Below are 13,254 nucleotides of genomic sequence, written 5' to 3' on the forward strand. Positions count from 1 at the left end.
AATCATTAGGCAGAAGGTAGGGTACAATACAGTACTTTGCATATAGGTACTTATAGACCATTGTCAAGGCACCGATTAGCTTTCTGTAGACAGGCTTTGAGTTGTCTGCTCACTATGTCATTGTGAGATGTTTTCTATTTCTCAGATCGTTCTGTGGTTTGCAGTGAGACAGCTGGGCTGAAAGCCTTGGGGCATGGCACTGAAAATGAAGGCAAAGGATGAACAGAGCTTTAACAAACTACTGCACATATTGAAGCTCCACCTCTTTTTAGTAAATTCTGTTCTAACTTGGTGTGATGAGGCTTTTCTCTTCTGTTGTCATAGTACTACAGTAAATAAATTGTCAAAAATATACAGATATTTTAACTTCTTTCATTTATAACCACTTTAGGTGTGTTCTTGAAATGATAGTGGCTGATGGAGCTAGGGATTTGTTTTTGAAGTCACAGTATGAGCATTGTAGCAGTAAAAGGTTTTATATTCAATGAAAGATTTGTTTTGTTTCAGTTGATTTACTTTGTTTTGAGACTGGTGGAAGAACAGTTGGGGTTCTGGAAGCAAGATTTCTCTGTTCTAGGGTGGATCACTCATCCTTTTGTTGTATCTTATAGAAGGAGAAGGAGATGCACAACGAAATCCAAGTGAGCAAACGGGGGAGGCCCAAGGGGAGGCAGCAAAGCAAGAAAGCTGACATCCGACTTTGACCGACTGGAGCAACTGCTGGATGTTTTCAGGCTACAAGAGCATGCTGGAACAAATTTGTTTCCATGAGCAAGCTGGTGGAAAAGCAAGTGCATGTGTCTTCACTGCTGGAACCCAGTCAACACAATGCTAAAAATGGGGGTACAAGCTGTGGCAGAAGACAGAATTTTCTCTACCTCTGTCATTAGCAATGGTTGAACATGTATTGATTTTTGGGATAGTGTCATCAGATGGATCCCTTCATAATGACTACTTGATGGGAACACTTTTAGAAAGTAGAACAAACAGGTAAATCTTGTAGCAAATGGCCTTTGAAACATCAGAGGATCTAATAGTGTATCTTAAGCAAAGGCTTGTGTGATCCTCAGAGTTTAAAATTCTCTGGCCAAAGTGTTCACCCATTAAAAGAACTGTAAAGAAAGCACTGTTTTTAGAACTTTGCGTCTGTTTTACAGCTCTGTTATTTACAATGGTTTTTGTATTGTACGACTTAGATGCTCCACACTGCCCCTTCTCAACTGCTTATGAAGAATATTTCTGTTACTGTGAATTTTTCTACCACGCGTTTTGAAAGGGCTGGTTTTTTTGCATAATGTGGTGATGTGCACATGATAGATTTAAAACGTCAACCGCTAAATTGATTATGCCTAAACCTAAATGACTCAGCAACACTCTAATTTGTTATTAGATGAGCCTTCAAAACGATTCATTAATGTGAATACTTCGGTGTGTTTTGTGTCCTTGGTACATTTTTGCCACTTGCCTGTAGTTAGTTGCATATCAGAGACTCAAATCGAATCTTTGATGTTATTCTTCCCCATTTTCTAATTTTACTCCCAATTTCTTAATCTTTCTCCAAGCTATTTTTTTAAAATGTTAGTCCTAGTATTTTATTGTAATGGTAGTTTTAAGAATACATTTATAACCTTATATGGGTTAAAATTCAAACAAATTCCATGGTGCTAGAGATTTTTCTGGTTCACATTGTTAAAGATGGTCCTTGTATACAGATGGGAAAATAAGTGGCATAGGTTATGGCCAATTATCTATTCTGGAATGAGTTTTAGATTGCAGGATAGTCCAAGTAGTGGATCATCAACCAGATCCAGCCAGGGGAACTACCTTTTTCTACTCCTTGGCTTTGCCTCAGTTGAGCAGGCTGTTGAGTTTGCACATCCAGTAGCCTGTTTACTGATGTACCAGGAACAGCCAAGTGCTAGAAGCTGCCCCAGCAGCCTTTTGGTCAGGTTGTGGAAAAGGACGTTGAAAGAGTTAGAAGCTAGCACCCAAAATACTAGATTTTTCCTATTTCAGCAATTCCAAAATGGCAGTCTGAACTGGACGTTTACTAAAATACCAGGTTAGCTTGTCCATCCACGGGACTACTTAAAATACCTATAAATTAATAACCTATTCTGCCATAGCTATGCTGATTGATTTCCTTCCCACCCCTGCCCCAGCAGACAAGGCCATACATGAGGCTGAACTCTGCAAAATGGGGCAGTTATACTTGTGTGTGACTGAGGTGAGAAAAGAGAGTGACTGACTAGTAAACCATGGCAATCACATAAGTACCAATCGCAAAGTCAGAAGATTTTTTTTTCTTTTTATTAACGGGAGGTGATGTCACTTTCTTTATATATAATTATATATATATTATATATATTTTTGTGTTGTTGTTGGTTTCAAATGTTATGCACTTTTTAATGTTTGTAAACTTTTACTAATGAATAGTGTGATTGCTTCCTGAATATATTAATCATCAGTTAACAAAACATATTTGTGGCCACAGTTATTTGTTTCTACCATATGTATCATAGTATTTGTCACATGAAATTCTTTTGTGAGATGTGTGGAGAAAAAAAAAACACTTCTGATCAGTATTATGAGCTCATTTATTAATGTTAATAAAAAAACAAGCCAGCAGTATGCTTGTGGTTCATTAGTGTAATATTAATTTTCACCTCTTATTGTTTGGAAGCTGAATGCCTCGCTGTCTTATTAGCTGTCAATTGCCCTATATTCTTGGTAACAGAAGTTGTCCCTTTGCTTTGAAAATATTATTACCTGTGAACTATTTATTCGTTTCTCCTGGTGTTCCTTTCAAAGTTAACACATTATTATTGATTCCCCCCACCTCTACCTTGATCTTGTATCAGGTCTTCAATAAAGAAAACAACTGGTTGTCCTTCTGTCCTGGATGACTAGTTAGCATCAATCTAACAGTAACATCAGAAGGAAATAAGATGATGGGGCTTTGTATACATGAAACACCATCAATAAATTTTCATGGAAAAAGTTAATAATGGAATAAGTAATACAGTACATTAAACTGTTGCTTTTTTCCTTATTTTCCTAACATGCTTTTCTTTCAGTACATTTTTTCTTCTTCTTAAGTCTTTTCTGTTGTGAAATAAAATACATTTCCAGTTTTCCTCTCTGCTTTCTACCTGTTTATTCCTTCTGTTTCTCTTCTTCTTTTCCTTTGTGTTTAAAGCAAATATGGAGGCCTTCACTATTTTTTGATGGATCTCTTTATGATGGAAAATAGCATTGTTAATTTTGGTAGAGTAAAAGGCTGCTTATGTTCCTCATTCCCTGAGAAGTATATGAGTGCTTCCTTTATCAGTTGAATTCTGTTCATTCTTTTTGTTTTTCTGCAGCATCTAAAAGTACGCTAACTTCATGTGAACCAGTTCAAATGTAGAGCTCTATAAAGGTTTTCAGGAATGTTCTTAGCCACTGGAATTTGATTGTTTATGCCCCTAGCTCTCTAGCATGTATTTGACCCATGCCAGCTAAAATTTAAGGGCTTGCAACCGTTCATAGACTGTAGAAGATTCTCAATATGCAGTTAGCATGCGACCTTTCTGCTTTGGAGGTCCCCTTTGTTAATGTAGGTAAAGATCATTCTTTGGTGTCTATTCTCAGTGCTGGAAAACAAATCCTAGGAACGTTTATTTTACCAGTACGGTAATATCCATCACAGCCCCCTGAATGTTTATATATGGGGTTTGTCCATTCTAAATCATGCTACTGGATCTTCAGTACTGTTACTACTCAAGCAATTACAAAAGCACTGGTTCGAGTATAGTCACACCTCTATTGCAGTGTAATTGCACCATATAACAGGGATGTTGATGGTAGAATCACACTTTGATTGTGTTATTTTCCCTTTGTTAGTTATTTTTTCAGTAAACCTTCCAATCTGACTTCTGTTTTTGTATCTTCTGCATATTTTCCTGCTCTCATGATAGGTAAAATGTTCAAATGCTTGTTTAATCCGGAATTATGTTAGAAAAATCTCTCCAAAAGCTAAATAAACTCAGCAAAGTTAGGTCTGGACTATCAGCTTAACAGAATATATCTTACAGCTTTTTGTTGTTAGTTTGGTTTGTTTGTGGTTGGTTATTTTATTTTATTTTATTTTATTTTATTTTTTATTTCTTTCACTGTCTCTGTAGGTGTATATTTCCCCCTGTAGGTGTGTTTCCTTCCCCCTGACAGAATCATTGCCCCCCAAAATTGTCCTCATGTTTCTGTTGCTCATGGTAAAGTTTATGACTATGCTTGCCACCATACTTGGAGGTTTTACCTTCTCCATCTACTTTAAACACAGTGAACGTAAAACTAGAATTGAGCAAAGATACTGTCCTTTTTTTTTTTTCCTATTTACTGCCTTTAATGCTGTTCATACGCTTTAAACTTTTATTAAAAGATACCAGGATTACGTCAAACTATCATTTTAAGCCAAAAGTTCATCATAATCTTCTATACAACAATTATTGAATAAGTATCAGACAGTATATCTGCTACTTGTCCCTGGTATTTCCCTTGCCACTTTTTTTTTTTTCATAGTTTTAAAGTTTCAAGTGGAAAAAATGTACCCTGGTATGAGTGGCAGTTTCTGAGACGTTAGATTTCATGCAAATGGGTGATGAAATTATCAGAAGGAGGGAATGAGTACCAAAGTGGTACTGAGACTCCATGGCATATATGTCTTCCTCCTAAACACAGTGAAGAATTCCAGGTGTGCTTAATGTTTATAGCTAATGTTTCAGAAACATCAATGATTTTTTTTTCTCAGAAGAAAGACTGAGAATTGCTGTTGAATCTAAGCACAGGAATGTAAGCTGAACTTCGACAGTTTGCTTTTACCTCAGCAGCAGTCTCCTGTTAAAACTGCTGTATTTTTGCCCTGACTTGTTTCTTTGTTTTGCTCTGCTTCTCATTGTGCCCTGTTTATTTTCTGTTCTTTGCTTCCCTTAAGTAAAATAATACCTGAGAAATAGATGGATATGGAGTACTGTATTGGATTTTCTTTATATTTAACTTACTAAAGTCTTGTAGTGGAAAGGGTGTTCCTCTTCATTCTTTTGATCAACGCACAAAGTTCTTAACACAAGAGAAGCAAAAGAGCCAGGAAGGAAGCATGAAGTCAGGAAGACAGGCCAGCAATATTAGGAGGATATCTTCTCGTCATAGTAAGGCAGGTGGAGACCAATGCAGAAAAGAGCTTCCTTTATCACATGGTGGAAAGTCGCGATGTGCTGGTCTCTAGCTCAAACAGGGAAAGCGCTCAACTTAAGGTGGTATTTTGACATCAGAACCAACTCCAGATTTTCAGCCGTACACTAGAACAGAAGCTGACATAATTCTGTGGATCTTAACATTGAGACAAATGAGTACCATCAGGTTCTAATGAAAGAGAATGAGAGATCTCTGGATAATTTAGAATGCAGGGTAGTCTGAAAAGGCAGAAACTTTTAACAACTAGGAAGATGATAGAAATTAAGATAGTAGTGGGAACCTTCTCACTGTTCTCTGCAGGCTCACAGGCTGACTTTCCTTCTTTTCTGCCTTTTTTTATCATGATAAAGGATACTATGCTGAATGCGAAGGACAGAGATGGCCAATATGGATGTTTAGTACCTATCATTATGTTATGTACTGCCAACATCTTGATGAGAGTAGATAATGGTCAAACACAATGGTCTGGTCAAAGAGGATAGCAGGGTACTGAATCACTTCCTTCTTAAGTATGTGACTAATTCTAATTCTGAGTTAACAAAATGTGAACGAATCTTAAAAGCAGAGAGTAAAGCTTCATGACTGCACAGGTCAAGAAGCATCCTGGTCTTCTGAAAGTAGCAGAACTTCATGCTCTGCCCTGTTACATCGATGTTTGCATTATGGATTGGAGTTGCTGAGTTTTTAGGATGGAGGCAGGAAAGGCTTGTCGACTCATTATGTGTGCATGTACAAATGATCTCTTGGTATTTTCAGGCATTATGCTTCAGTATCATATAAAAGGACCGATGCTGGTGATGTCTAGTTTAGAGGTTCTTAAGTAAGTTTTTTTTTTTGCAAATTAGCATCAGTATATGTATTAAATCCTATTTGCCATTAAGAAATTCTCTAGTATTAGTCCATGAGTATAGTGTAACAGCTATAACAGCTGATATCCCAATACAGACATGACCAAGGCAGATCATCTTGAGTGCTTCCAGAATGTCTGAGACAAAAATGTTTGCAAAAATCCTTCTCTCACTAGCAGGCAGATAGTAAGTGTTTTGTATCTGTTAAATAATAAATCTACTGTATAGGTCGTTAACCAGTTAATACTTAAATCTCCTTTCATTTATATATATATATATATATGTATATATATATCCTGACAAATCAATCACTATTTTTAAGACAAAAAAAAGGGGGGGGATGAGAGGGGAAATAAAAGTCAATTAATTTATAGTATATAGTGACATTATCATCTGAGAGATGGAAGTGAGATATTTGTAGGGACATTTGATTTTTAGCAGCTCTGCAAACCAGTATCAGGGGAGTAAAGGTAGGTGTCATTCAGTCAGTACTAGTGTGGCCTGAATATTGTGTTTGCACGTGAGTTGATCTATTCTACATCTGTGGTGTTGCAGTAGAATGTAAATTAACTCTCACTGTGTTCGTTAAACATGGATGTTGCAAACATATACAGAACTAATTTTTAAGTATGAACAGATAGTGGCTTCCAAGGCAGCAAAGGAGAAAGCAATCATCATGTAGCATGCTGACAGGTCTGTTTCATTACTAGTATGCTACCATTAGTGTCACTTTTTTTTTAAAGAGAACACAATTGGGTGAAGAAATTCAGTATCACACTGTGTGCATCAGCAGAACCATACATTTGTCATAACAGTGTTCCGCTATCACTTGGGACCACAAATGGTATCTCACCAATGTATTGACCATATCTTGTGTTGGGAAGTCTGCTTTATCATTCATTTCCATTAGTTTCACCACATTTTCTACTAGTTCAGTCAACTCATTTGCCTGTAAAATGATTTCTGCTGTCTGCATTCTTCTCAGTTCAGCTATTTAGCTGGCTATTGATGTAGGAACACACATTGTGAAAGCTAACAACTCGTACAATAATATCCATCTGCTGCTTTAATATTTCTCTTTATCGAACAGAGCATCTATGACTCGTTGGGGTCAGGACCTACTCAGAAACTTTCTGGGTCTGCCTTTTCTGGTGGGCATCCAATAACCACTTCTGTATGCGCCATGAAAGGTTTTTGGTGGAAGGGTGTTAGAGTTAAAGACAAATAGAAAGGACCAAGAATACAGATAAATTCAGGAAGGGAGGGTTTTATGGGGTGGAGAAGTTGCAGGTTTATTCAGGTACCCTGAAAGCCATATCTTCAGTGAAATGTTAACTTTTTCACTAAATTAAATTTGACAAATAATTTGATAAATCAAGATGTTTGGCCACGGCCTGTACAACAAATTATTGTATTTGGAAACCGTTCTTAGACTACTGATTTCTCAGCAAAGATGGCATGCACTTTATCAAAACAAGTTGATTGCAAGATGCATTAGAAAGCAGAAATAGTCAATCTGACTCCATTTAAAAAGTGTCAGTCCTGCATGCCCCCGTCACGCACAACAGCTGCAGGTAGTGCTTGCAACTGTAGTAACACACTGAAAGTTAACTTCTGGCTCGAACAGGGACACTATCAACTACATCTGAACCTATGGCAACATTATATGGAGGGCTGATCATATTTTATCAACCAACTATTTTTTCCTATCTGATGTTCAAATGAAATCAGATTTACTCCAAGGTATGCTTGTAAATGTTCATGTGGTAATAAATATTGGCACTATTTTAGGTAGGTGTAATTATTATTGTCCTATATGTTACTCTACATCTCTCTACATATTTTATGCCCATTTTTACACCAAAAATACATTAGATATTTTCCAGTTAAATATCACAGAACAAACGGGGATATGCAACATAACAATGCTGTGATATTTAGCTTTATATTGTACACATTTATCTCTTTTTACTAACCTTGGAAGTTACACACAAATGCAGATATGACACATGTTTCCTTGAGAGATCTTCATTTCCACAGCATCATCTTTGATCCTGCAATGCAGTCAAAATGTAGACTGTGTAACATCTCATTATAGTCATCATTTCCCTAGCAACAGAATGATATCCTCAATACATTATACAGTATATTTCAGAGAACAGTGCATGCTGTAAGGAAGAAAAAGGAAAAAAAAAAAAAAAAAAAGGATGACTTAATAGGTATTTTTCATCTATATTTTTTCTCTGCTAGGGGAAGAACTAAGCACTCTCTCCAAACACAAATATGATGTCCTTATTTGTTTGGAAGTACAAACACCAATGCTATATAATAATAAAGATTCTACAGAAGCTTCCACCACTGTGGTGTTGTTATGGAGCCCCCTTCAACAAAGAAACTTAAAAAATGCAAGCACCCTGGAAAGTAACCGATAAATAGCACACGGACACCTCCTGGTGGCACTGGATAGTATTTTAAATAGAAGGATTAGAAATTAAACCGACGTATAGAATCAGAGATCTGAACAGCCGTGGTGGAGCTGGGAAGACGAAGGCATCGAGGTGAGAGGGAAAAAAAAAAAAAAAGAAAGAAATGGGGGCTTGACTTTTGTCCTTAGCCTCTTAAAACACATATTATTCTTCAGAGCTTTCCCAGGAAACCATCCATACCCCTCAAAACTAATCTCCATAACTGCTGGAAATAAACCTCAGGTTGTAATGCAGGCCTTGCAGCTGATTCCAGCTGATGAACGGAAATCAGAAGTGCAGTATCCTCTTGTCTTCATGCAGCCTCGAATTGCTAGAAGGACAGCCCACAGAATCCCAGCCTGGGCTCACCAATCTGACAGCACAGTCAAAATTGTACGTTCCTGGTGACCTGTACTATCAAAAAATTATGAATCTGAGTATATCAAATAGGTTTTAAATTAAGTGAAGTCATTACAGCAGAGAATGCTCTTCTGACATTTGTGGGAAGTTTGTGCCTACTGGAATTCCTGAAAAACAAATTAATAATAATATAGAAACATCATCAAGTCAAATTCAGAACAAAAAGGGAGATTCCAAAGCACGACGGGGTACTTTTGATAGACCTTTCTTTCCTTGTACTAATCCCATGAGCAGGGCCAAGAAACTAGATGTTAAAGAGGCCAATAATGAAGGGATTTGGTAGCTATTACCATAAGTAGCCCAGGATGCTTCAAGGAGAAAAGGAACACAAGAGCTTTTTATTGGAGAAAAATAGAAAAAATCATATGCAAAGATGGATAAGAAGCCACTTCATTTTAGTAATCTTTAAACAAGCCTGCCATTTCCTCACAAAGAGGCTTAGTGTTGGAAGATAGGAAAGGACACAATGTGCTAGTAAATTATATCACTAATTCCAGGCATGACACCAGAAAAGACTGCTAATACACACTTGCTTGTTACTCTGATACACATGTACAGAAGTCTCAGAAAGCCTGAAAGCTTATTTTCTCCAGATTAACAATATAATGCAGCAATTAAGAGTCCTACCACCTTTTCTACCTCACCTGCCAAATTGTGTCCTGCTGTTGACACAGTCTCACATCTGAATTTTATTTTTCTCTTTCTTCAAAGGGGGAATAGAACTTTTCAAAATGCTTTTACAAAGGACTTGAACTGTCCCAAGATGGCCTGTCAAACTCAAATGCCTAAAATGAAGCAAACAGTTAAAAAATTTCAGAGAAGCTTCTTCACCCCACCAACACTGCTGCACAGTTATACACACACAGCTAAGAAGAAAGCTTCCTACTGCCTCCAGTCCAAAGTAACTCTCTAGCAGATCACCCTTAGACCATGGTATTCTCTTACTGCTTCTAGCTTCATTTCAGTGTTAATGCTACCACATTTCAAGGTTTGTCAGGTGTTAGAAGCTCTGGAGAAGCCTAAAATCTAAAATACTTCCTAAAGGCAATACTTGCCAAACTAAAAATTGTCAGTGACAGGATTGTCCATTCATCTCAACCACAAAACATTTGCTTCTGATAACATTCCATCAGTATTGCCACAACTCTGGTGAGTAAACCTAGCTGCTACCTTTTCTCCTGATGTCTGAAAAATGACCTGGTGCTACAGCGGACCCCATGTTAGGCAACATTTTAACTGGAAATTCCATTTTGTATTAACAAATTTCTCATTACCCTGATTATAACACGTTCCCTCTTCAAAATCAAGTTTTTAGGCCAATAATTTTTAGGATTATGAAACAGTTCTGAATGAGACAAAAGCACACAGAAAAATTACATTCTCTCCAAAATAGCCTATGTATTCTTTCACTAATTCAGGATGCTCAGAACATCATAATATTATGATTTATGCCAGTAATTGTATTTTCTTACACAACAGTACTCACAAACATAGCAAAATGTTATATTTCTATCACCTGAAGAATAGAAATTGCTGTTTAACTGTTCCAAACACAGTTCTGCCACATGCACAGCCTTCTACAATGGAGTTACTGGCATACCTAAATGTATGTAACCACCTGTTACCTTATCAATTGTGGATCCTGATTCTTTTGTTTGGGAGCACATGCTTCTCTAAAACTTTCTTTCTTTCTTTCTTCTTTTTTTTTTCAAAGTTGAAAATCATAAATCTCCCAGCTGAAAGCTATGTACAATCCTGATGTATATATAAAAATATCAAGGAGTGGAAAAAATAGACACATATCTTTTTTCAATGTGTTTTGTACTGGTTACTGGCCTATAAAGGTCAAAGCAAAGCAAGTTCCCATTTTTAATATTACAGCAGAATCCACACCCTTTACTAAACAGTATTCTTTTACCAAATTTTGGGTATAAAATATCTGATGTAATTGCCAGTTGCTTTTATTACCTGTAAATGTATTTCTCTGAAGACCTTGTCATTGCTGAATTTATTCTTTAATAGTGGTCTAAGTATCATTTATGTTGATGCAAAGCTTGGACACAGATGCAACCCAACATAATATTTCTCTAAGCGTTTGACTGGCAGGAGACCTGCTTTCATGTCAGCTACCCACGAGGCCAGTTAACGTCTTCCTAAGAGCTCACAGGCTCTTGTTTGTCCTTCCCTGCTGTCTTCCACGAAATATTCAGGCTCTGTTCTCTGAAGCATTATTCTGTTTCTTTGAAATACTTCAGTGATTTTTACTCATGTGTTGTGAAGACATTTAAAACATGACTTCTATGTCCCATATTAAAACTGGATGTTGTTTTTTCTCCATTTCTTTTATTTCTTTAGGGCAACTGAGACTATCCAGTAGATATTCCAGTTTGCTAAACATTTTCACAGGAATGCTGAATGTGAGTGAATGAGAAGAACTGAGCAGCTAAATTCAAGCTAGAAAAGAAGCAAATAACTACTTTGAGATTTACACCACACCACAAATACAAAAATAATAGGTAGATTGTGCTCAGTACATTCTGCAAAAATAACACCTTTTTTTTTTAAAAGGGGGGATCTGGTTTGTACAGATTATAAAGCAATCTTTAAAAACAAACAAACTCCTTCCAGCAAAGCCAATAGACTTACACCACTATAAAGCTCATGTGGAGGAATTCTGACTACCAGCAGCAAATTCAGCCGGTCCATCTTTGGTGAGGGTTTCAATCACAAGGAAAATTAATGAAGTATATTTTGACCTGAGCTTTCACTAAATAAACTGCCCCAATTTAAAACCAATTAATACCTACCTCCCATATAACCAGAATGGGTACATAGTCAACAGAGAAACAGAGGTTTCTCCAGGGCATAATTAAAAAAACAAAACCTAGATTAGTTTCTCTGAATTGTCTTCCGCAAAAAGACTCTGCGTAGACTACCTGGCTTAGTTACCCAACCAGTTACCTTCAGTTTCTGGCATGAATATCTCCTTACACTTACGTGGTGGAGAATCAGAACTCACAAACTTGTCTTTTCATCTTAATTTTTTATTAATTTTATCCTTTTGCATGAAGCAAGATAGCAAGGGCTCATACCAAATGTGGATCAGCTACTTCAAAAATACACACCAGTTTCACTATAGCCACATGGTGAATATAGCACTTGAACTTGCAAAATATTTAAAGGGGAGCTACTGCATTTTCTCCCTGGGTGAATGAGGCTTTGCAGAGATAGAAAGAAGATGATTTACAATGCAGTTGCAGTTGATAAGCACACAGAAACTACTACTCAACACATAGGAATCTACTGAGCTGAAAAAAAAATAAAAAACCTTGGAAGATGTAATCGGAGCAGTACCCCAAAAAGATGCTCATCTGAGCAGGCATGCAAGGTGTCAAAAAAAGCATATTAATATCTCTGGTAAGAGGCATCTGGAGTCTGCTCACTTTAGCATCCATATTGCACGTAGAAGTATGCAACTGAGCTGCCAGTTAAGTGCTTTCAGTGGCAGCAGACAAGCCTCTACTTTTAAACTTTCAATGATATTGGACATGAACTTGAAAATTGTTCTTATATGAAAACTGGAAAATCATTTTCATGTATGATAAAACTGTTGACTGGGTTGTGCCACTTATTTGATTTATAGGGTCATGATGAGAATATTGTATTTCATATTACATTTCTCTGCACTTCCATGGTAGAAGGAGAAGGGAGATGTATGTCATACTGAAACATATTTCCTTTCCATTTACCATCATGTTCCTTACTATTTTAAGAACTGAATAGTGCTGCAAAGTGAATATAACATAACAACTATCATAACTAAATAGATCACTGGCAATGTCTGGAATTGAATACGGTATTTAGCATGGGGGTTCAATATAATTGCATATAATCTATTACTTTTTTACCAATCCATTTTTTTATAGATGAGTAAAGTGATCTTTTTCTCTGGCTATTTACCAGATATGGACATTTCTCTCTGCTGTTTCCAAGACCTTCATATAGACGCTTTCCTCTCTTCTTGGTATGGTTTACAGAACCCTGTAACAACACGAGACATCAGAATGGTTTGTTGTGCTGTAAATTGACTTGTATTGTCAATAACTTATTTTGTCATTGCTTCTATTTTTGTTATTGTGCCACCTATATATCTGTCCCTGATATGATCCCCACAAAAATGACTAAATATTTTTTTCCTCAACAGCATTAATTTTCTGTGCTTTGTTCTGCTCTTCTTTTCTCTACCAAATCATGCATTAGCGAATTGAACACCAACAGCCCCACTTCAG

At 36.7% G+C, this 13,254-nt stretch overlaps 1 protein-coding gene and 1 long non-coding RNA gene across 4 annotated transcripts in view; one reads left to right on the forward strand and one right to left on the reverse strand.

Annotated features, from left to right (window-relative positions):
- Positions 1 to 3,142, forward strand: part of PKIA (cAMP-dependent protein kinase inhibitor alpha) — a 43,314-nt gene extending 40,172 nt beyond the window's left edge. For both annotated transcript variants that reach the window (XM_013172433.3, XM_048068276.2), the window contains exon 3: positions 612 to 3,142. In XM_013172433.3, the coding sequence (XP_013027887.1) occupies positions 612 to 691 (80 nt within the window). In that variant the 3' untranslated portion in view covers positions 692 to 3,142. The remainder of the gene's footprint in view (positions 1 to 611) is intronic.
- Positions 1 to 13,254, reverse strand: part of LOC106030577 (uncharacterized) — a 45,956-nt gene that overhangs the window by 1,950 nt on the left and 30,752 nt on the right. The window contains exons 4-6 of one of the 2 annotated variants that reach the window (XR_007165039.2): positions 12,926 to 13,006; positions 8,747 to 8,959; positions 8,057 to 8,134 (exon numbers count right to left, since the gene is read on the reverse strand). This is a non-coding gene — a long non-coding RNA (uncharacterized lncRNA). Of the gene's footprint in view, positions 1 to 8,056; positions 8,960 to 12,925; positions 13,007 to 13,254 lie in introns of both variants that reach the window. The other variant, XR_010829731.1, reaches the window with a different exon arrangement.

Source organism: Anser cygnoides, chromosome 2 (assembly GCF_040182565.1).
Source record: "Anser cygnoides isolate HZ-2024a breed goose chromosome 2, Taihu_goose_T2T_genome, whole genome shotgun sequence".
NCBI lineage: Eukaryota > Metazoa > Chordata > Aves > Anseriformes > Anatidae > Anser > Anser cygnoides.